Source organism: Sorex araneus, chromosome 1 (assembly GCF_027595985.1).
Source record: "Sorex araneus isolate mSorAra2 chromosome 1, mSorAra2.pri, whole genome shotgun sequence".
Lineage (NCBI taxonomy): Eukaryota > Metazoa > Chordata > Mammalia > Eulipotyphla > Soricidae > Sorex > Sorex araneus.
Genome location: NC_073302.1, coordinates 194,223,379 through 194,245,191, shown reverse-complemented (window position 1 = coordinate 194,245,191; position 21,813 = coordinate 194,223,379). Strand labels below are relative to the sequence as shown.

The 21,813-nt window shown below is 68.5% G+C and overlaps 1 protein-coding gene across 1 annotated transcript; it reads right to left on the bottom strand.

Annotated features, from left to right (window-relative positions):
- Window positions 1–5,076: 5,076 nt before the first annotated feature.
- Window positions 5,077–21,438, bottom strand: LPCAT1 (lysophosphatidylcholine acyltransferase 1). The gene is made up of 14 exons (XM_055117884.1): window positions 21,301–21,438; window positions 16,395–16,537; window positions 14,343–14,557; window positions 12,810–12,922; window positions 12,252–12,312; window positions 11,526–11,584; window positions 11,148–11,182; window positions 9,626–9,680; window positions 9,289–9,371; window positions 8,985–9,110; window positions 8,266–8,419; window positions 7,609–7,707; window positions 7,231–7,372; window positions 5,077–5,995 (listed from the first exon to the last, which is right to left on the bottom strand). The coding sequence occupies exons 1-14, from the start codon at window positions 21,433–21,435 to the stop codon at window positions 5,823–5,825; spliced, it is 1,593 nt and encodes a 530-aa protein (XP_054973859.1). The 5' UTR covers window positions 21,436–21,438; the 3' UTR covers window positions 5,077–5,822.
- Window positions 21,439–21,813: the final 375 nt, after the last annotated feature.

The following is a 21,813-nucleotide window of genomic DNA, read 5'->3' as shown; positions in this document are numbered from 1 at the left end:
CGCTCCGAGCCCCCGCGCCCAGAGCCCATGGCCCCGTGCCCCCAACCCCGCGCCCCCGACCCCGGCGCGGGTCCCCACACCACGGGCACCGCCCCCCCGCCCCCCGCCCCCGCGCCCTGGTTCCCGCACCCCGCCCCAGGCCCTGGCCCGGACCCCCGCGCCCCAACCCTCCCGGTCCCTCGCGTGTCCCCCTCTGGACGCCCCACCCGACGCAGCATGTGCCCCTTGGAGCCAGACGTGAGAGCTCAGATGGGTGGGCGGGGGCGGGGGGGCGCAGGAACCGGCCGCCCGCCGCTGCCCCTGCTGCGCGCCCTCCCACGCCAACACCCCCAGGCCCCTGGGAGGGAGGGTCGCTGCGGGAGCGGGGGTGGGGGTCTCTGGTGGCACAGGTGATGTCGGGCCTGCAGCCTAGGTGCTGGGTTCAGGACGGTCTTGGGGCTCTGCCTCCCGCTAGACCCTTCCTGTCCTCAAGGCTGGGAAGTGAGCGTTTCTGGGGGCGCGGGGACCGGACCCCGCGCAGAGTAGGGTGGATTCCCAGACCTCAGCTCACTCTGGGGCTGGAGTGCAGAGGGGGCCGAGTGTGCCCGAGTCTGGCCCCTTCCCAGTTCCTGCGCCCCACGCCCCCACCTCAGGCCGCATCTTGGCCCTCCCTGTGGTCCGGACTGGGACCCCCCGCAGCCCCTCCCCGCTCTTGGAGGGCTGGAGGCAGGGTCAGGAGCTGCCTGCAGGGGGGCTCCTGGCTCCCCCTCACTCACCACATGGGGAGATCAGTCTCGTGCTGAGATGGGGTGACAGGCAGATGGTGACCTGCCCCTTGGCGCAGCTGTGTCGCGTCACCCCAGCACGGGCCTAATCAGCATGTACCGTGGCCACTGGAAGATTTTTCCATGGAGGCGGGGAGGGTGTGGGACCAGCTTGGACCACACACTGGCCTCGGGCACGAAGCCAGGACAGAGCCCCAGAGGGGGTCCACGCCGGCAAGAGGGAGACTGGGGCCTTTGGGGGCGGTGTTCCAGGGGTCCTGGGATGGGGACTGGGGTCTGGGGGTCCTGAGGTGGGACTGGGGTCCGAGGGCAGGATCTGAGGGTCCTGGGGCAGGGTCCAGGGGAGGGGGCTGGGATTCACGGGCAGGGTCTGGGGTCCGGGACGGGGACTGGCTGCAGGTGCAAAGTGGCCAGGTGGGTGCGACCGGCCTTGAAGCCACCCTAGAGAGGCCCGTGGCTGGTTCAGCACGTCCCTGGCCGGTTCCGACAGGGTCCCTCCTCCGGTATGGCAGGGTGGCTGGCCTTCCTCGAATCCGCGGTGACAAGGGTCCAGCACTGGCCAGGTGCCTCAGCCATGGTGCACAAGGCTAGCCTGGCCAGCAAGGGGGCTCACATGATTGTGCCTCCCCCAGCGGGTAGCCAGGGGGACACCGCAGGCGGGGCCCAGGGGACGGCCAGGCCCCAGAGTGGGGGGTCTGAAGGAGGCTTCCAGGCAGTGGCATCTCCCTCAGCTTTCTTCATCCACACTGTGGGTGAAGGTGCAGGAGCAGGTGTAGGAGCAGGAGCAGGAACAGGTGCAGGCACAGGTGCTGGAGCAGGAGCAGGTGTAGGAGCAGGAGCAGGTGTAGGAGCAGGAGCAGGTGTAGGAGCAGGAGGAGTTTGTGTAGGAGCAGGAGCAGGTGTAGGAGCAGGAGGAGTTTGTGTAGGAGCAGGAGCAGGTGTAGGAGCAGGAGCAGGTGTAGGAGCAGGAGCAGGTATAGGAGCAGGTGCAGGTGCAGGAGCAGGTGCTGGAGCAGGAGCAGGTGCAGGAGCAGGTGTAGGAGCAGGAGCAGGAGCAGGTGCTGGAGCAGGTGTAGGAGCAGGAGCAGGAACAGGTGCAGGCACAGGTGCTGGAGCAGGAGCAGGTGCAGGAGCAGGTGCAGGAGCAGGAGCAGGTGTAGGAGCAGGAGCAGGTGTAGGAGCAGGTGTAGGAGCAGGAGCAGGTGTAGGAGCAGGAGCAGGTGTAGGAGCAGGAGCAGGTATAGGAGCAGGTGCAGGTGCAGGAGCAGGTGCTGGAGCAGAAGCAGGTGCAGGAGCAGGTGTAGGAGCAGGAGCAGGAGCAGGAGCAGGTGCTGGAGCAGGTGTAGGAGCAGGAGCAGGTGCTGGAGCAGGAGCAGGTGTAGGAGCAGGTGTAGGAGCAGGAGCAGGAGCAGGAGCAGGTGTAGGAGCAGGAGCAGGTGTAGGAGCAGGAGCAGGTGTAGGAGCAGGTGTAGGAGCAGGAGCAGGAGCAGGTGTAGGAGCAGGAGCAGGTGTAGGAGCAGGTGTAGGAGCAGGTGTAGGAGCAGGAGCAGGTGTAGGAGCAGGAGCAGGTGTAGGAGCAGGAGCAGGAGCAGGAGCAGGTGTAGGAGCAGGAGCAGGTGTAGGAGCAGGTGTAGGAGCAGGAGCAGGTGTAGGAGCAGGAGCAGGAGCAGGTGCTGGAGCAGGTGTAGGAGCAGGAGCAGGTGTAGGAGCAGGAGCAGGTGCTGGAGCAGGTGTAGGAGCAGGTGTAGGAGCAGGAGCAGGTGCTGGAGCAGGAGCAGGTGCTGGAGCAGGAGCAGGTGCTGGAGCAGGTGTAGGAGCAGGAGCAGGTGTAGGAGCAGGAGCAGGTGTAGGAGCAGGTGTAGGAGCAGGAGCAGGAGCAGGTGTAGGAGCAGGTGTAGGAGCAGGAGCAGGAGCAGGTGTAGGAGCAGGTGTAGGAGCAGGAGCAGGTGCTGGAGCAGGAGCAGGAGCAGGTGTAGGAGCAGAGCAGGAGCAGGTGTAGGAGCAGGTATAGGAGCAGGAGCAGGTGTAGGAGCAGGAGCAGGTGTAGGAGCAGGTGTAGGAGCAGGAGCAGGAGCAGGTGCAGGAGCAGGAGCAGGTGCTGGAGCAGGTGTAGGAGCAGGAGCAGGAGCTCCTCTTCCTTCCTTCCTTCCTCCTCCTTCCCTCCTCCTCCTGCCCTCTCCCCTGCCTCTCCTGTCCCATTCCAGTCTCCCCTCCCTCTGCAGCTCTGGGCACTGTCCCCGCAGCCCAGGACGAACTCTCCCCTGGTGCCGCTTTCCTCCCAGGTCCTCGGCAGGGCCCGGTTCTGCTGGCGACCCGCGACAGTCCTGGGCTTGGCTCTGCTGGCCTGGCTGGACGCACCACCCTCTGCCCTCTGGCTGAGAGGTGCTGGGGCAACCCTGGTGTGTTCCAGAGCTTTCTCTGGAGCCGCGGGCAGAGACTGGGCTCTTCTTTGGGGTGCACCTCTACAGGCTGGTGGGCCGGGCGGCCAGTCTGTGGTCAGTCCTTCCTGCTCCGGGTTGGGAGGGAGACCCACGCAGAATGTTCCGGATGTCTCTACAGCAGCGTCCACGACTCATTCATGGCCATTGGCTGGAGAGAACAGCCACGTGCCTGGCCTGCTGCGCGCGGGGCAGTGGCCACCTGGGCGGGCGGGTCCCGTGTGGAGCAGCGTCTTTGCTGGAATAGTCCGAGGGGCACCGAGAAGCCTCCCCAGCTCAGCAAGTGTCTGTTTGCCAGACGCTCTGTGTGCACTCGGATCGCAATTAAGGCAATTTGGCAAATGGGGCCGCTCACATTTTCTACATAATTACCCTCCTCTCCCCCGGCTCCATCGATCAGAGCGAGTCCAGCCTCCAGCCTCGTGGCTCGCCGCGGATGCCCCGTGTGTGTGTGTGTGTGTGTGTGACTTGCCGGGGCTCGGGCAGCGCCCCCGGGCTGGGGTACAGGGACCCACGTATTAGGGCCCCGCCGGACCTCCCGAGGGAGCCAGGCTCCCCTTCCCTTGGCCCTTCCCTGCTTCTCGTTCTCACTTCCTGCTGTTTGAAGAACATTCACACGAAGATGCCCAGCCCCACGGCAGATACCCGCATCCTCTTTCCGGGGGAGCTGTGTTGTTACTGCCGCGGGGGCACCTTGGTGTCCACCTGCAGTGGCCCCACGCTCTGAACCAGACCCCCCTCCCGTCCTGTTCCCTGGCACTGCTTAGGGCTGACTCCTGGCTCTGCACTCAGGGGGACCCTATGGGGTGCCAGGGATCAAACCCAGGTCAGCCACGTGCAAGGCAAGTGCCCTCCTGCTGTCCTGGCGCTCGCCCCCTGCATCCTGCCTGAAGAGTCTTGGTGCTGTGTCCACAGTGGTCTGCAGGTCATGTCCCAGTGGCTGCGCACAGGAAAGGCACGATTCGATCCTGGGCCCCCTCAAGTCCCCTCCCCACTGCCCAAGTGGGAAAAGGGGTCAGGATTCCTCACACAGCCCGACAGCCCCTGGGCGGGCAGCCGGGCCTCGGGATGATGCCCGGGGGGCACCCTGGCTGGGTCCTGGGCAGCGGTGAGTGTCGCCCCACCAGGCACAGGCTGGACATGGCTGCACACAAAGGCAGCCTGGACGCACCATGGGCAGTGGGGGCTGTTCCTGCTGGGCCCAGGGCTGGGGTGCGGCAGGCTGGCTCCTCCCCCAGGGTGGATGAGCAAAGGGGCAGCAGGGGGACACAGCTGTCACATGTCATCCCCGTGCGGGCCGGGCCGCCCGCATCCCACTGGCCCATCTGGTCCCAGCCTGAGCCAGCTCCTGCCCAGGGGGGTGCTGGGGAGGGCAGGGGCAGGTCGTGGTGGGGGACGGGGGTGTGCCCACCCATCTGCCATGTGCACACGTGTGTACATCCGCGTGTGTGTGCTCAGGTCTGTGACTGCACACACAGCCTCCCATGTGCACACGAGACCCGTGGTCACGGGCTGTGCATGTGTGGTCTGTGTGCACACCCGCTCCCTCCCTGTCACTGCCCCCTCTGAGGGACTCTGACTTGCCCCTTGTGGACACCGTCATCAGGGCCTGGACACTCTGCACCTATAGTGGATGGACTTTGGGGCAAGCCCGGCAGGTCCGTCCTCACGGGGTGGTTCTCCACCAGGAGGTCACCGGCAGCAGGAGCAGAACCCATGGGGTCCCTGCGGGCACACCAGGACCCCGGCGCCTGCTGCTCAGGTCACTGGGTCTGACCAACAGCTTCCGGGTGCGCTGAGACCTGGACCACCCAGGCGCTGCGGCTGGGAGTGGACGCACCTGCTTCCACTCAGAGACCACACGTGGCTACGAGTTGGGTTGTAGAAGCTCCACTTTATTCTCTCGTAGACGACCCGGGCCCTGGACTGTCCATCCCGCCCACGCCGCCGTGCCGCAGGGTCCTTTCACAGGCTGACATCAGGGTCACCAGACACCCGTCATGCTCAGCCTCGGGACCCCCACAAGTGCCCCAGTCACCTCCCTGGGGGTCGCCAGGAGTTGGCTCTGTAAAAAAACGGGATCTGTGCTTTGTCGTCCTAAAACCAGGTGTGAGCACCGAGACTGCGTCTGGGTCTCTGGGGCCGGCAGCGGCCAAGGCTGGGGCTGCCGGACTTGGGGTCCCCCTCAGGCCCCCGCCCCAGGCTTGGGGGGCTTCCAATCTACAAGCCTCACCTCGGAGTCAGACACCCACAGCCCCCACAGCACCCCTGCACTGCCACGCGCGGGGTCACGGGGCGGCTGCGCGCCACCGTCCGCCTGCCCACCGGCTCCCGAGCCAGGAAGGGCCTGAGGCAGAGAAGTTCTGAGCCCAGAAAAAGTCAGAAAAGAATCTTCTCTTTTTTTCTTTTTTTTAAAAAAAGGCTGAATGTTTCTCCCAGTATCTAAATGAGATTTATAAAATACTCGTCAGCCCCCACAAATGTAGAAACGTGACACCCAGCGCCACCGGCAGAGGGGGCGGGCGGGCAGGCGGGCACTGCAGGACCCGGGCTCTGGGGCCCCCGCCGGCCCCCGCCCCAGGCAGGGCGGCTGGTGGAGCAGGTTCCAGAAGGTTCCCATCTAGTCCAGCTTCTTGTCAGAAGGCTCCTGCCCTGCCAAATCTGCGCTGTCGGGACTGAAGTCGGCACAGAAGCCGTTGGGGGTGAGGGCCGGGGCGCCCGGCACGCGGCGCTCTGCGTGCAGGTACTCCTCGGCGAAGTTGGGGCACACGCCCGCAAACCTGCTGAAGTCGGCTGCAAGACACACGTGCTCCCGTCAGTGACGCCAGGGCCACTGCAGCAGCGCCACCACCCAGCCCCCGGCCCCAGGCAGAGTGGGCGGCCAGCGAGGAGAGAACAGGGTCAGCGCGGAAAGGGGCACTGGGGCCTCCCTGAAGCTCGGCCTGGCCAGGAGCCAGACAGTCAGTGCCCCTGTCCGACCACTGACAAACTCCCGAAGGCGGAGCAGGGCTGAGTGCCAGGGCACCGTGTCCCTCGGAGGCCGAGCACGGCCAGGGCAGGACGGGGACTGCTGGCTCTGAGTGTGTGTGAGGACACGCGTGTGCACGCACGCACACACACACACACACTGCTCAATCGAGACACACACACCCTGCGCAATACACACACACACACACACACACACACACACACACGCACACACACAGAGCCCAATCGAGCCCCGCGGCGGCCCAGCAGAGAGACACTCCCTGACATTTGGGTGCGAGTGTGAAAGCGCCCAACAAGCCTGAGCCGTGACCTTTCCTGAGCAAACACTGTCTGCGTCTCGGTGTGGACACACCACTCCTGTGTGTGTGAGAGAGGTCGGGAGAAAGAGAGGGAGAGAGAAAGGGGGAGAGAGAGAGGAAGAGGGACAGAGAAGGGGGAGAGGGAGGGAGGGAGGGAGAGCGTGGAGAGGGGAAGAGGGGGAGGGGGAGAGGAAGGAGGGGGGAGAAGAGAGGAAGGAGAAAGTGGGGAAGAGAGGGGAAGGGGAGAGGGAGAGGGGGGAGAGGGAGGGGGTAGAGAGAAGAGGGGAGAGGGAAGAGAGGGGAGAGGGGAGAGAGGGGAAAGGGGAGAGAGGGGAAAGGGGAGAGAGGGGAGAGGGGAGAGAGGGGAGAGGGGAGAGGGAAGAGAGGGGAGAGGGGAGAGGAGAGAGGGGAGAGACGGGAAGGGGAGAGGGAGAGGGGGGAGAGGGAAGGGGTAGAGAGAAGAGGGAGAGGGAAGAGAGAGGAGAGGGAAGAGAGAGGAGAGGGGAGAGAGGGGAGAGGGGAGAAAGGGGAGAGAGGGGAAGGGGAGAGGGGCGAGCAGGAGGGGAGGGGGGAGCGGGAGGCTGAGGTGGGCTCCGAGGCTGCCCCTGCCCAGCCTTCTCCCAGAGCCTGAGGGTGGGTTTTGGGGTGTGGGGGCTGCAGGAGCCTCCTGATGGGGCGCCCCAGGCCCGACCATTCGCGAGGCAGGACCCACCGTGCGTGTGACCCGGGCAGAGCACTCACCAAACGTGACCCGGCCCCTGCCCTCGTGGTCGATGGCCCGGAAGAGGCTGGTCACGCGCAGCTCGGACACCCCCAGGGCCGTCTGCAGGATGCAGGCCAGGGTGTCCTTGTCAATGCTGCCATCCTCAGGGCGGCCGTACATCTGCAGGCCAGCAGCGCCGGTCAGCGGGCAGCCGGGCCCGGGGCTCACCGTGCCCCCGCCCCCCGGGCACGTGCACTGCCTCGGACCTGCGTCCCAAGCGCAGGTTCACGGGGCTCTTGGAGTCCAGCGCACACGACACGTGGGAGGGGCCCCGGGGACTCGGGACGTCCCCACCTGCCCCCAGCATAGGCCAGTGCTAGACAGCGGCTCTGAGGGGCTCCTGGGGCAGCACTTGCCTTGAACGCCAGCTGGACGGTGTCCAGGGTCCGGGATGGCCGGCACACGACTGACAAGGCCACCACGTACTCACGCAGGTCGATCTTGCCGTCCCCGCCCTGAGACACAGACGCTCAGGAGACAGCCGGGCCCCACGCGAGGCGGCTCCCACCCTAGGTCTGCGGGCAGCAGGCGGGCGCGCGCACACGGGCACAGGGCAGGGCGGGTGCCTGCTGTGAACCCCCATGCGCCAGGCTCAGGCCCTGCCGGGATGCCTGTGCCCCTGCCCAGGGCTCAGCAGCACCAAGGTTGCCCCTGGCCCCCTCTGCAGACCCTACGGCCCTGGGGCGGCCCTACTGTGGTCTCCGCTGTCCCCGAGAGGAAGTGACCTCCGCTGTGACTGCCGAGCTGCCCCACCCCCGCAGGTGCTGAGCTCCAATTACCCCAGAGCAGCCCACCCCAGCTCCTGGCGTGGCCCACCCCCACGGACAGGCTCCACCGGGCGAGTGTCCCGCCCCAGGAGCCAGGCCCACCCCGGATGCACCCAGGCGGGGCCAGCCCACCCAGGACGCACCACACGCGGCCGGCCCACAGGGCACGGCCCAGAGCCGCGGGTGCTGTCTCCGGAACGGGTGGGCGAGCTGAGTGGTCTCAGCCGAGCCCCCGGCCCCACCCACCTCGTCAAACAGGCTCAGCAAGTCGCTCAGGGCTGGGGACTCGGGCACCCCCAGGCAGGCCGCGAACTCGGGGAGCCCCATCTTCACGGCGCCCCGCTGCCGGGCGCGCTCCGAGTAGCGGTCCAGCTCCTTCTCCAGCTTCTCGGGCCGCAGCCTGCGCAGGGGAGGAGCGCCTGTCCCACGGAACCCAGACCGGACACGGGGCCCAGGGCACGGCCTCGGGCTGGACACGCCCCGTGGGCGCCGGGCCCAGCACTGGGCAAGCACACGAGCAACGCCAGGCGCTGCCCGGGACCTGCAGGACGGCCTCTGGCCCCGCCCCCAAGCCAGGCTCTGGCCCCGCCCTAGCCCCGCCCCAACCCGCTCTGGCCCCGCCCTAGCCCAGCCCAACCTGATCTGGCCCTTCCCCCTAGCCCCACTCACACCCACTCCAGGCCCCGCCCCCAAGCCAGGCTCTGGCCCCGCCCTAGCCCCGCCCAACCTGCTCTGGCCCCACCCTAGCCCCCCCTCCAACCTGCTCTGGCCCTTCCCCCTAGGCCCAATCACACCCACTCCAGCCCCGCCCCAAGCCCTGCTCTGGCCCCGCCCAGCTCCGCCCTGCCCCGCCCCCAGTCTGGCTCTGGTCCCAGCCGGGCCCTGCCCAGAGCCCCGAGCCCTCACCCTGGGCCTACACTGGCCACACTCCCCCCCTCTCCAAGAGGCGTAGGCCACACACTCACCCCAGGCCCCTCACCAGCCTGGCGAATTCCAGAAGGCAGGTGTCCACAGGGAGGCGGAGCTGTCCCTCGGCCAGGGCCAGCTGGCAGTCCTCGAAGGTGTAGTCAGTGACAGGGACGCCCAGGGCCCTGTGGGACACGGTGGTCACTGTCGCTGCACCGGCACGCATGTGGCCCCGTGCCACACCCCTGCACTTCAAAACCCCAGTCACAGCAGCTGATGTGTGGCGCGGCCTCCCCCTGCTATTAGCTGCACCCCAGGGTGCAGGGCTGAAAGGCTCCCTGTGTGGCTGGCGGGCTCACTCACTCTGCCATGAGGCGCCGCACGTTGCTGGCGTACAGCGCCGGGTCGCTCCTCTCCTCCTCCGAGGGGTGGTACACGGGCAGGAACTGTTGGAGAAGCTGGTCACCCCACAGAGCAGGGCGTGTGGTGGGGGTCCCATGGCCCCGCCCAGCCTCGGCCACCCTCCTGCTCCCGGGCAGGGTCCGGCTCTGGCGAGAAGGGACCCTGCATTGTCCCGAGGGGCCGCCACGCAGAAAGGACCCCGAGTCCTGTCACTGTGGAGGGAGGCTGGGCTCAGGGCAGGGGGACCAGGCAGCCTCATCCCTGCACACCCGCCCTGCGGAGAGGCCCGCACACCCACCTCGATCTCCACGCGGCTGTGCAGCTGGCAGAGCGTGAGCCACAGAATCTCCAGCCTGGGACAGAGAGGTCAGGCTCAGCAGGGGACGCCCAGGGCAGCAGCCCCAGTGTCCCCCGGCACCCCCGGGAGCTGTCCACCGGTCAGGACAGGCCGCCAGGAGCTGCGCTCACACAGGGGCCGTCAGCTAGGGGTCTGCCTGCAGGGCCTGCCTCCCCCGTGTCCACACCCCTGCCTGTCACTGACCCCAGTGCCCACACCCCTGCCTGTCACTGACCTCCCCTACGCCTGCACCCCTGCCTGTCACTGACCTCCCCTACGCCCGCACCCCTGCCTGTCACTGACCTCCCCTACGCCCGCACCCCTGCCTGTCACTGACCTCCCCTACGCCCGCACCCCTGCCTGTCACTGACCTCCCCTACGCCCGCACCCCTGCCTGTCACTGACCTTCCCTACGCCCGCACCCCTGCCTGTCACTGACCTCCCCTATGCCTGCACCCCTGCCTGTCACTGACTTTTGTGTCCACACCCCTGCCTGTCACTGACCTCCCCTACACCCACACCCCTGCCTGTCGCTGACCTCCCCTACGCCCACACCCCTGCCTGTCACTGACCTCCCCTGTGCCCACACCCATACCTGTCACTGACCTCCCCTACGCCCGCACCCCTGCCTGTCACTGACCCCAGTGCCCACACCCCTGCCTGTCACTGACCTCCCCTACGCCCGCACCCCTGCCTGTCACTGACCTCCCCTGTGCCCACACCCCTGCCTGTCACTGACCTCCCCTACGCCCGCACCCCTGCCTGTCACTGACCCCAGTGACCACACCCCTGCCTGTCACTGACCTCCCCTACGCCCGCACCCCTGCCTGTCACTGACCTCCCCTACGCCCACACCCCTGCCTGTCACTGACCTCCCCTGTGCCCGCACCCCTTGCTGTCACTGACCCCAGTGCCCACACCCCTGCCTGTCACTGACCTCCCCTGTGCCCGCACCCCTTGCTGTCACTGACCCCAGTGCCCACACCCCTGGCTGTCACTGACCTCCCCTACGCCCGCACCCCTGCCTGTCACTGACCTCCCCTACGCCCACACCCCTGCCTGTCACTGACCTCCCCAGTGCCCACACCCCTGCCTGTCACTGACCCTTGTATCCACACCCCTGCCTGTCACTGACCTCCCCTGTGCCTACACCCCTGCCTGTCACTGACCTCCCCTGTGCCCGCACCCCTTGCTGTCACTGACCCCAGTGCCCACACCCCTGCCTGTCACTGACCTCCCCTGTGCCTGCACCCCTGCCCACCACTGGCAGAGGCTGCCTCGGCCCCACGCCATGTCCTGCTCATCCTGCAGCTAGTTGTGACTGTGGCGGGGCACCCACTTTGTGTTCTGAGTCCCAGAGTAGGCCGGGGTGCCCTGACCCAGGGCCATTAGGGTCTCCCGGGGGATGTGGTGCCAGGTTGGGGACCCTGGAGTCTGGGCTCACGCTGGTGGAACAGCCGCAAAGGCACAAAGGGTGACTTACGCGCCAGGTCCCTGCCACGTCCACGTGATGGTGTCCTGCGGGCAGAGGGAGCACGAGCTGAAGCCCACCACGGGCGTCTCTCCCACGTGCACACCAGGCCGCCCACCCTCCGCCCCTCACCTTCTCTCCCAGCCCCCTCCGAGGTGCCCTCCCCGCCTGCCCAGGGCCACTGTGCCTACGCGGAATGTTCTACAACCCCCAGCACGGGCGCCTGCTGGGAGAGCCGGGGTGTGGCGCTGGTGGCCAGCGGGTCCCTCCCACAGAGCTGGGCTGGACGCTGCTCACGGCCAACGCCCCCCGCCAGCGCCCCGCAGGGCAGGGGCTGGAGACGCCCCTGCAGCCAGCCAGGGCGCGGGCCGCTGGCACCCCCACACTCACCAGCTTGTTGGGGTAGCGCAGCACGACGGGCTGGACGGGGACCCCCGGGATGAAGGCACCTGCAGAGAAGCCGGTCAGGCCGGGCCGCACAGCGGGGGCTCCCCAGCGCACCCGGGCAGGAAGGGGCCCCGAGGGTGGTGCAGGGGGAGCCCCAGGTGGCACCAAACCCCAACCACACTGCGTGGTGGAACTTGGGGGACGGGACAGCCTGGGGGCGCTGCCCTCTGACTTCACACATCCCTCACCCCTGCAGACACCCTCGGGGGTCCCCCCTGCTCTGGCAGGCAGAGCTGGCCGTAGGTCAGCGCAGGGGGCCCCCAGCATGGGACACACAGCTGGGGCGGTGACCCCCAACCCTCTGTGGTCCCGCCCGGCCGCCTCCAGCCTGGTATGTCCAGCCCCCACACCTCGGGGATGAGCCGCGTCCAGGGTCTAAGGCCCTCAGCAACCCAGAGCGCCCCCAGTCTCCTGGAGGGGCCCACCCGGGCCCGTCAAGGCCAGGCCAGCTGCGAGGAGGCGAGGCGCTGACCCGGACCCCCACCCTCGCCGCAGCCGCGGGCTCATCCTCCTGCAAACACGCCAGTTTACTCTCCGGCTTTGCTCCGGGCCCACGGCAGACGCGTGTCAGGCCGAGCTGCTATTATTAACCTGCGGCCTTCTCTCAAATACCAACTTAATATTTTCCTTTCTCGGGGAGGAAAAACAGTCTTAGGGAAATTTACATACCGGGCTTGAAGGTGATCAAGCACGTTCTGTTGGTGCAAGTCCCTTCTGGAAAGATCATTATCTTGGAACAGAAAAAGAGAGGTCAGCATGGGGGACGGCGGCCAGCACGGAGGGGGCAGCGCAGAGGGGGCAGCACGGCGGTGACACGGAGGGGACAGCACCGAGGTCAGCACAGAGGGGGCTGAATGCTGAGATGGCAGTGCGAGGGCTGCCCCCTGCTGGCAGCCATGAGAAGCGCAGCGTGAGCTGAAGGCTGTGGACACTGACCCTGTCCCCCCAGGAGGACCAGGCCTGTGAGTGCTGAGTGGGCACACACAGGCTGGGGTCTCAGGAGAAAGAGTTGGGGAGAGGGACCCAGACAACGAGGGGCTGGTCTAGGCCACGGGCACCCGCAGAACCAGAACAAGCCGACTGCGTCCGGGAACCCCCGAGAGCAGCTGGAGGGGCAGGGCCGGCCCCACGGCCCAGCCGGGCCCACGGCCTCCTTCCCCTTGGGAGCTGCAAACTGCCAGGGCCGGCTCTGCTCGGCCGTGGGACGCGGCTCCGGCCGGGGCTCACCTGCGGCCACCGCCCGTTGGACTGGGCTCGCCTCTTGATCTCCTCCACCGTCTTCCTCCGGGAGTCCTGGTCCGAGCGCGACACGAACACGGGCCGGATGTACTTGATCAGGGCTGCAAGGCAGCGGCCGGTGGGCACCCGTGCTGCAGACCCCAGCCACCCACCCGGGTGCCACGGGTGGGGAACACTGCCTGCTCCCCTCAGGGGCCCGCAGAGAACACGCGCGGTGGGCGGGGCCATGGGGCAGCGGGGCCAGAAGAGCACTCCTGCCTGACCGGCCCGGGGCTGGGTTATGAGTGGGGGCCTCAGTGCTGGGCCCCGGGTGCTGCGACAGGGCTGAGCTGCATGTTCACCTTCTGCAAGGGCCTGTGGCCGCCTGTGGGGGAGGAGCCAGGGCCCCCAGTGCCAGGAGAGAAGCTTCAAGGCCAGTGCAGGGGAAGGGCTGGGCCCTCATCAGAGCTGGGCTGATGGGACCAAGGGAGGCTGCACAGCCCCCAGGACGGGCACACTTTGGCCAGGCGTACCCCCAGGGTGGACATGCCCCCAGGATGGACACAGTCCAGGAACCAGGACGGACACACCCTCAGGACGGACACACCCCCAGGACAGGCACAACACCAGGATGGGCACACCCAGGACGGACACACCCCCAGGATGGACACACCCTGAGGATAGACACACCCCCAGGACGGACACACCCTCAGGACAGACACACCCCCAGGACAGGCACAGCCCCAGGGTGGACATGCCCCCAGGATGGACACAGTCCAAGAACCCAGGAGGGACACACCCTCAGGACAGGCACAGCCCCAGGATGGACACACCCTGAGGATAGACACACCCCCAGGATGGGCACACCCCCAGGACAGGCACACCCCCAGGACGGACACACCCAGGATCAGTATGGACACACCCCCCAGGACAGGCACACCCTCAGTTTGGACACCCCTCCCAGGATGGGCACACCCCACACCCCCAGGATCCAAGATAAACACACCCCCAGGATAGACACACCCCCAGGACGAACATGGCTCAGATGATGGACACTGCCCAGGTTGAACACACAGGACGGACACACCCCCAGGACAGGCACACTCCCAGGATGGACACATCCCAGGAAGGGCACACCCAGGATGCACACACCCCCAGGATAGACACACCCCCGGATGGACACACCCCCAGGACAGGCACACCTCCCAGGATGGACACAGCCCAGTACAGGCACACCCCCAGGATGAACACACTCCCAGGACAGGCACACCCTCAGGATGAACACACCCCCAGGATGGACACACCCCCAGGACAGGCACAGCCCATGACAAACACACCCCCAGGACGAACATGGCTCAGATGGACACAGCCCAGGACGAACACACAGAACGGACACACCCCCAGGACGGACACGGCCCCAGGATGGGCACCCCAGGGTGGACATGGCCCAGAATGGGCACAGCCCAAGATGGACATGACCCACGATGGACATGATCCACGATGGACACACCCCACGACGGACACGGCCAGGGCGGCACTTACTGCCCCAGATGGGGATGTCCCTGCTCTCTGCCTTCATGACGATGGACGACATGGTCATGGTGACGGGGATGGCGTCAAAGTAGGAGGAGTGCGGGGCCAGCGTGAGGATGGTGGCCTCGGTGGGCAGCGCCCGGCGCCCCTTCACAGACACGTGGTGGAAGCCGCCGGCGAACCACATGGTGCGCATGATGGCCTTCAGCAGGACGTCCACCACCCTGCAGAGACACGCGGCAGTGAGGGACACGGCCTGCGGCCCACCAGGGAGCCCGCTGGGCGCCCGCGTCAGGGCCTGCAGTTCCCCGGGGCCGGCTGGGGGCCCGTGAGGGGTGCCAGGCCGGTCAGGGTCAGCAACGTCCCTGCTGGACTATCTCCCAGCCAGTGTCGGGGGCGTGCAGAGGCCAGGCAGGACAGAGCACCAGGGCCAAAAGCAGAGACAAACGCAGGGACACGGACAGGGACCGCCACGGGGAGGAGTCGGCCCCTGGGGCACACGGTTCTTGGGCTCACACGCAAAAGGAAGGCACCAGGATGCAGGAAAAGACAAAGGCAAAGTCGCCCCATGAGGTGGAGCGTTGATGGGCACACACGCCCTCCAGCACAGCCTCGGGACAGACCAGAGGGGACACACATGCAGGGACCCCAACACACAGACACACAGGGACCCCAACACACAGACACGCAGGGACCCACAACACACAGACACACAGGGACCCCAATACACAGACACACAGGGACCCCAACACACACAGGGACCCACAACACAGACACGCAGGGACCCCAACACACAGACACACAGGGACCCACAACACACACAGACACGTAGGGACCCCAACACACAGACACACAGGGACCCACAACACAGACACGCAGAGACCCCAACACACAGACACACAGGGACCCCAACACACACACAGGGACCCACAACACAGACATGCAGGGACCCCAACACACAGACACACAGGGACCCACAACACACATACACAGGGACCCCAACACACAGGGACCCACCCACAACACACAGACACGCAAGGACCCCAACACACAGACACACAGGGACCCACAACACAGACACGCAGGGACCCACAACACACAGACACACAGGGACCCCAACACACAGACACGCAGGGACCCACAACACAGAGACACAGGGACCCCAACACAGAGATAGGCCAAGATCCCAACACACAGACACACAGAGACCCCCAACACACAGACACATGGGACCCCCAACACACACACAGGACCCATAACACAGAGACACATAGGAACCCCCAACACACAGACACACGGGACCTCCAACACACACACACAGGACCCATAACACACACAGACACATAGGGACCCCCAACACACAGACACACGGGACCGACCCCCAACACACACACACAGGACCCATAACACACACAGACACATAGGGACCCCCAACACACAGACATGCAGGGGCTCACAAGGCTCACTTGGGGACATGTGCACACAGAAATATCACACAGGAACACGCACACACTGACAGAACACACATAAGCATGCACACAGAGATAACACCCAGAGACATCTTCAGAGATAGCACAGGCACTAACACAAAGACACACACAAAGATAACACACAGATAACACACTAAGAACACACAGAGAAGTAACTGCACACACAGGAACATGCAGAGATAGCACACGACTATGTGTGCACACTAGTAACCCGTACACAGAAGGGTGCCCCGCGGGCGCGTGCCCACACGCACACACACACGCGTGTGTAGGCATGGACACGTTCAGTACAACCTAATGCGCCTGGGGTAGGGCCCAGCGCTGGACACCCTCACAGCTCCCCCCCCCACTTCCTGGCCGCCCTGGGGTGGGGTGCTGTGGGTGCAGTGGGCACCCCCAGGCCTCGCACAGGACGAGCGCCCCAGGGAACTGACCCCTCAAGGCAGGAAGCCCAGAGCTACCCACCGTCCCGGAGGAGCCAGGAGGTGCCCTCGGAGCAGACAGCGAGAGGCAGCACTGGGGGCCGCGTCCGGCAGCCCCGCAGGGGCGCCCTGGGCCCTGCTGTACTTACTTCCGCCACAGGGCGGGGTCTGTGGGGGGCTCCTGGTCCTCGGGTCCCAGCGAGGCGAGCAGGGCCAGGGGCCAGGCCAGCAGCATCATGAGGACGGCCAGCAGCAGGCGCAGGGGGAAGAGGGTCAGCGACATCAGGAGCAGCTGGGGAGACAGGGGGGGCGGTGGGCGGCCGCCCAGCACTGCCCACTGCCCTCGCAGCTGCCCTTGGCGTGGCGGGCGCGGGCTGATGGGGGCGGGACTGCCGGGCTGAGGAGGGGCAGCGAGGGTGCAGGGAGGGCCTGGCCGTGCCCTCCCCTCCCTCTTCACCCCTCCCCTCCCCCTGCTCCCGGTCCTGCCCCCCCCAAGCAGAGTCAGGCTGCAGCCGACCACAGGGCAGGAGAACCCTCCAGCACACGGTGTCCGCCGTGCCAGTGCTCAGCAGGAGGCGGCGGGGGCTGACCCTGGCCGGGATGGCCAGGAGGATCTGACCCGCCTCCTCAGCCAAGACTGGTGGGGAGCGGGCAGTGGCTTGGCCCTGGGTGAGGCGGGAGGGGCGCCCCAGGGGCGCTGGGGGGGGGGCTCAGGCACGCCCTGTCCAGGGTCTGACGGGACTCGCCCGCCCAAACCCTGCCTACCCCTCGCGCAGGTGCAGCTGCTCCCCAGGGCCGGGCGCAGGTGCCTGAGGGAGGCTGTGTCCTGCCAGTGCCTCCCCGTGTGCCGCGGGGGTCTGCCACGGCCCACACGCCTGGCGGCAGCATGCAAACCCCGTGCTCTGGGCGTGATCCGCACCGTTACCAAGCCGGTCTCTACCACAAACACCGGCTCGTGGCCTCCCCTGGGGCCCGGCGCTGAGCGAGGGTCCCCACCGGGCAGCACCGGGTGGCCCGGTGTCCTGGGCGCAGAGCCAAGGGTCCCCACCGGGCAGCACCGGGCGGCCCGGTGTCCTGGGCGCAGAGCCGAGGGTCCCCACCGGGCAGCACTGGGCGGCCGGGTGTCCCGGGCGCAGAGCGAGGGTCCCCACCGGGCAGCACGGTGTCCTGGGCGCAGAGCCGAGGGTCCCCACCGGGCAGCACCGGGCGGCCCGGTGTCCCGGGCGCAGAGCGAGGGTCCCCACCTGGCAGCACCGGGCGGCCCGGTGTCCTGGGCGCAGAGCTGCCTCCCAGCACGGCCCTGAAGAGGCGGAAACTCTGGAGGGATGACCTGGAAGGCTGTCACTCCTTCCAGAACCTTCCACAGGCCCTGGCGCCTGTCAGGCACCTGCAGGCCTCTCTCCTCACGGCCCCGTCCCGGCCCAGCCGACCAGCTCCCCCGCCCAGACTGGACGCCTGGGGACCCCAGGGGCGGGCACAGAGTCATCTGCAGGGCCATGCTCGCCCAGGGACAGCAGGCGGGCGGCTCAGGGTCCGGGCACAGGGCTGAAGGACACGGGCAGCGGGAGCAGAGCAGAGCAGGGGGAAGGCCAGGCGGGCCCTCTGACCCCAGAGCCGCAGGCTGCCACTGAGTCACTGGGGGCTGCCCCGTGGCGTCTGCGTGTGCGGACAGGCGGCAAGGGCGGCGCCTCTGACTCAGGCAGACGGGGCGGGTGTGAGGCCGACCCAGCCCCATGGCCGACACTGGCCTCCCGAGCACTGGCCCCACCACCTCGGCCCAGGACTCAGGGGGACCCGCGGACAGGCAGAGGAAATGGCGGGTCAGAAGCCCATAGGCCCTCACACCCCCAACACATGGATGTGCACACAGATGTACATACACGCCACACAGGTCAGGACACACCGCTGGAACGCACACGAGAATGGACACACAAACACGACATAGTCATACAGGCACAAGGGCACGGACACAGACAGATACAAACACGACAGACGGTCATGTAGGCAGACACACATACAGTCACAGACACGACAGACGGACCCGTACGCCACACGCCACACAGACACAACACGTGGGCATACAGACATTTCAGACGGACAAGGCGGATAGCACGTATGACACACGGTCACAGACACATCACATGGACACACGGTCACACAGACATGGCAAACAGACACGTATGACACATGGGCACAGACACAACGTGTGTCTGTCCAGATGTCCAGATGAGGGCAGGCCAGGCAGGGCTCCAGGGAGAGGGCAGCGTCCACGCAGCGGGGGTCGGGCGGGGGTGGGGCAAACCAGGGGCCCTTGGCCTGGAGCCCACCTCGGCTGCTCAGGCCGCGAGACAGGGACCGGCCCCCAGGCCGTGGGGACGAATGTGCAGGGGTGCCTGGGAAGGGACGTGTCCTCCACCCCTGCTGGGACCCCGCCCCGCACGGGACCAGTGTGGGGGCCTGAGCAGTCAGTGTCCAGGGGCACGGGGAGCTCAGGTCACCCGCGGGACCCCCAGGAGAGGCTCCCCAGGGGGCAGGGCGCGCCCAGGCCCCGAGACGGGCAGGAGTGCGCAGGGACAGGTAAAGGCCTCCCTGCTGGCCGGGGGTCCTCTGCCAGGCCGTGCCTCAGTACCCCAGGAGGGCAGGGGCGGGCTGTCCCGGCAGGCGCCAGAGCACGGCTGTGAAGGAGCACATGAGGCGGTGATGTCCGGGGGGACGGGTGCAGCGGTCACTCCCGGGCCTGCTGCTTTCCAGCCAGCGCCCCCCGCTGGCGCCCCGCAGCTCTGCCCGGCCGGTGGGGCCTGCTCACAGAGCCCTCGGGGGCTGCGGGGTCCCCGTGCCGGCAGGGCCAAGCCTGGGCCAGGGCGGGGCAGGCGCGGCAGGCCGTGGCACGCCGAGCGTCAGGAGGCCTCCGCTCCAGCTGCTATCACGGCCAGGGAGCCCCAGGCCTGTCCCCGAGAGCCGCTCGCCCGCGTTGCTGGTGGCAGCAGGGCGCGAGGCCACCCAGGGGTGCCACCAGGGGCAGGCGTGCTGCGGGTGACCTGCTGACCTCAGCCCTCAGGGAGCAGAGGGCACCACAGCTCCCCGGGGTGCCCCGACAGCGGCAAACACCTGCTCCCTGCGGTGGCGCCGGGCCTTGGGGCAGGTCCTACGGGTCCCGTGGACGCAGGGCCTCGGGGACGGCAGCGTGGAGGCGCCCAGCGTGCTCCTCCACCCCTGCAGCCCCCAGCCGCAGGCCCGGCCAGGGCTCAGGGCGCAAAGGCAGCCAGGGGCAGGGGTGGGCAGGTGTGCCGCCCGGCGCCAGGGTGGTCTTCAACCCCAGCGGCTGCACAGATGCGGTGGGACCCCGCACCCGTGACCCCTCCCCGAATTCCTACAGCAGGGGCTGCAGTGCTGGGATGCCCCGTGTCTCTGCGATGGCCACCCCTACCCGGGACCCACCCCGCCTCACCCCTGCCCTGCCTGCCCCGACTCCTGGAACTGGACCCCGCCGTGGAGGAGGCACACCCACCCACCGCGGCGAGACTCATGGCGTATGCACACCACAGCACACGAGACATGCACCCGTGGCACATGCATGTGCATGTACACGCCACAGGACAGGACACACCCACACACCGCAGACACATGACACAGCCATGGCAGGAGCATATACACGTTGTGCCGCGTGACACAGGAGCACGTGTGCCCCGGGGTCAGTGCCGGCAGCCCCGAAGCAGCACAACCCGCCCCCCAGGCCCCTCTCCCGTCCTGTCCTCTCGGGTCCACTGTGACGTCACGGCGTCATTCATCCAGCCGGGCCACAGCTCACGCATGCGGTGGGCACGTGTGCCGCCAAGCTGGGGTGCTCCCGCCTGCCGAGGGGACCCCAAGGAGGGGCAGGGGTGGGTGGAGAGGGGCGCTGTGGAGGTGGGGGGGGACAGGCGCACCCCCACCGCCTGACACCCCCAGGTGGCCCCATGCCGGTGCAGCTGAATGGCCAGGGCCCGGGTGCAACAGGGGCACGGGAGTCAGTCCAGGGCCCGGGGGTGCCCGGCGGTGGTGTGGGCGGGGCAGGAGTCCATGGGGAAGCCACGCCTGGGCAGCTGTGGGGGCCTCCCCCAGAGTAAGCAACGGGGGCTCAGGCAGCGCTGCCCTGCGCCGCCACACGGAAGCCCCTTATCCTCCTCCCGCGCCCTGGCCGAGGAGACCCTGCGGGCGGATAAGGTGCCCATCCCCGCGTGCGGGGTCCAGATACCCGCCCGTGGGCGTGGTGGCCACCCGGCGGCCAGGCCGGCCGGGCCCCACACAGCCAGCGGGCAGGGTCCTCGCCCTGGCCCAGGGTGACCACAGCCGGCTGGGGACGCGGGCGGGACCCGAACCAGGCTCTGGGGTCAGCACGTGGGAAGAGCCGGCCAGCAGGGGAAGGCTGAGAGGGGGCACGTGGCCCCCTAGGGGTCAGGCCGGGGGCCGCCCCCAGGCCCGGCTTTCCAGGAAGTCATTCCGCAGACCTCCCGGGCCGGTTCAGCGGTGGGAGGCGCGGCGGGGGCGCCCCCGGGAGGGCCGGCGGGAGCACCCGCAGACGGACACACGGACATGTGACGGCCCTGGCATAAGCCCGGGCTCAGGCTGAGCCGAGGGCCAGATGGTGGCACTAATCCGCGGGCGCAGGCCACGAGGCTGTCAAGTCGGAGCCCGGGGCGCGGGCGGGCCCCGGGCCCCCTCCGGCCCGCGCGGGGGTCTCGCGGGCTCCCTCGGGCCGGCCCGCGCGCCCCCGCGGCCCCCTTCCGCCCCCCGGGGCGTGGACGCGGCCAAGCGGGGGCACGCACAGAACTGGCCCCGGGCAGCCAGAGCCGGGGGCCCCTGTGGGCGCCGGGCGCCGGGGGCGCGCGGGCGGCGGGGACCCGGCCGGCCTCCGCAGGGGCGGGGGGCGTGCCCGCCGCGACCCTCGGCCCCCGACTCCCGGGCGACTTCGGGAACTTTCCCGCGCGGCGGCTTCCGAGGGGCTCCTCCGCAGCCCGCGCCCCCCGCGCCCCCGCGGCCCGCGCCCCCCGCGGCCGGCCGGGCGCGCGCACCCACCTGGGCCTTGCGCCGCGCGCCGAGGCGCAGCTCGTGCACGAAGGGGTTCCGCCCCGGGGGCGCCAGGCGCCGCGCGTCGCCGGGGCCCGCGCTGGCGGCGGGGGCGGCCGCGGGGCCGCGTCCCCGCAGCCTCATGGCCGCGCGCCCCGCCGGGGGCAGCGGCGGGCCGGGCGCGGGGGGCGCGGGCGGCGGCGGCGGGCGCGGGGCGCGGGCCGAGGATGCGCGGCGGGAGCGGCGGGCGCGCAGGCGCAGGCGGCCCGGGCGGGGCGTCCTCGGGGCCCGCCCGCGGGGGCGGGGCGCGCGGCTCGGCGTCCAGCGCGGGCGGGTCCGGCCGGCCCCGCGAGGCTCGCTCCCGGGCCCGGGCATCCCGGCGCCCGCCGGGTGGGCGCGGCCCCCGCTCGCGGCTCTGGGCCTGCCGGGCCGCCGCACGTGCGCGGCGGAGCGCGGGGGCTGCGGGACCCCCGGGCGCCGGGGCCGCTTGGCCGCTGCGCGCCCAGCGTCGCCCCCGGCCGT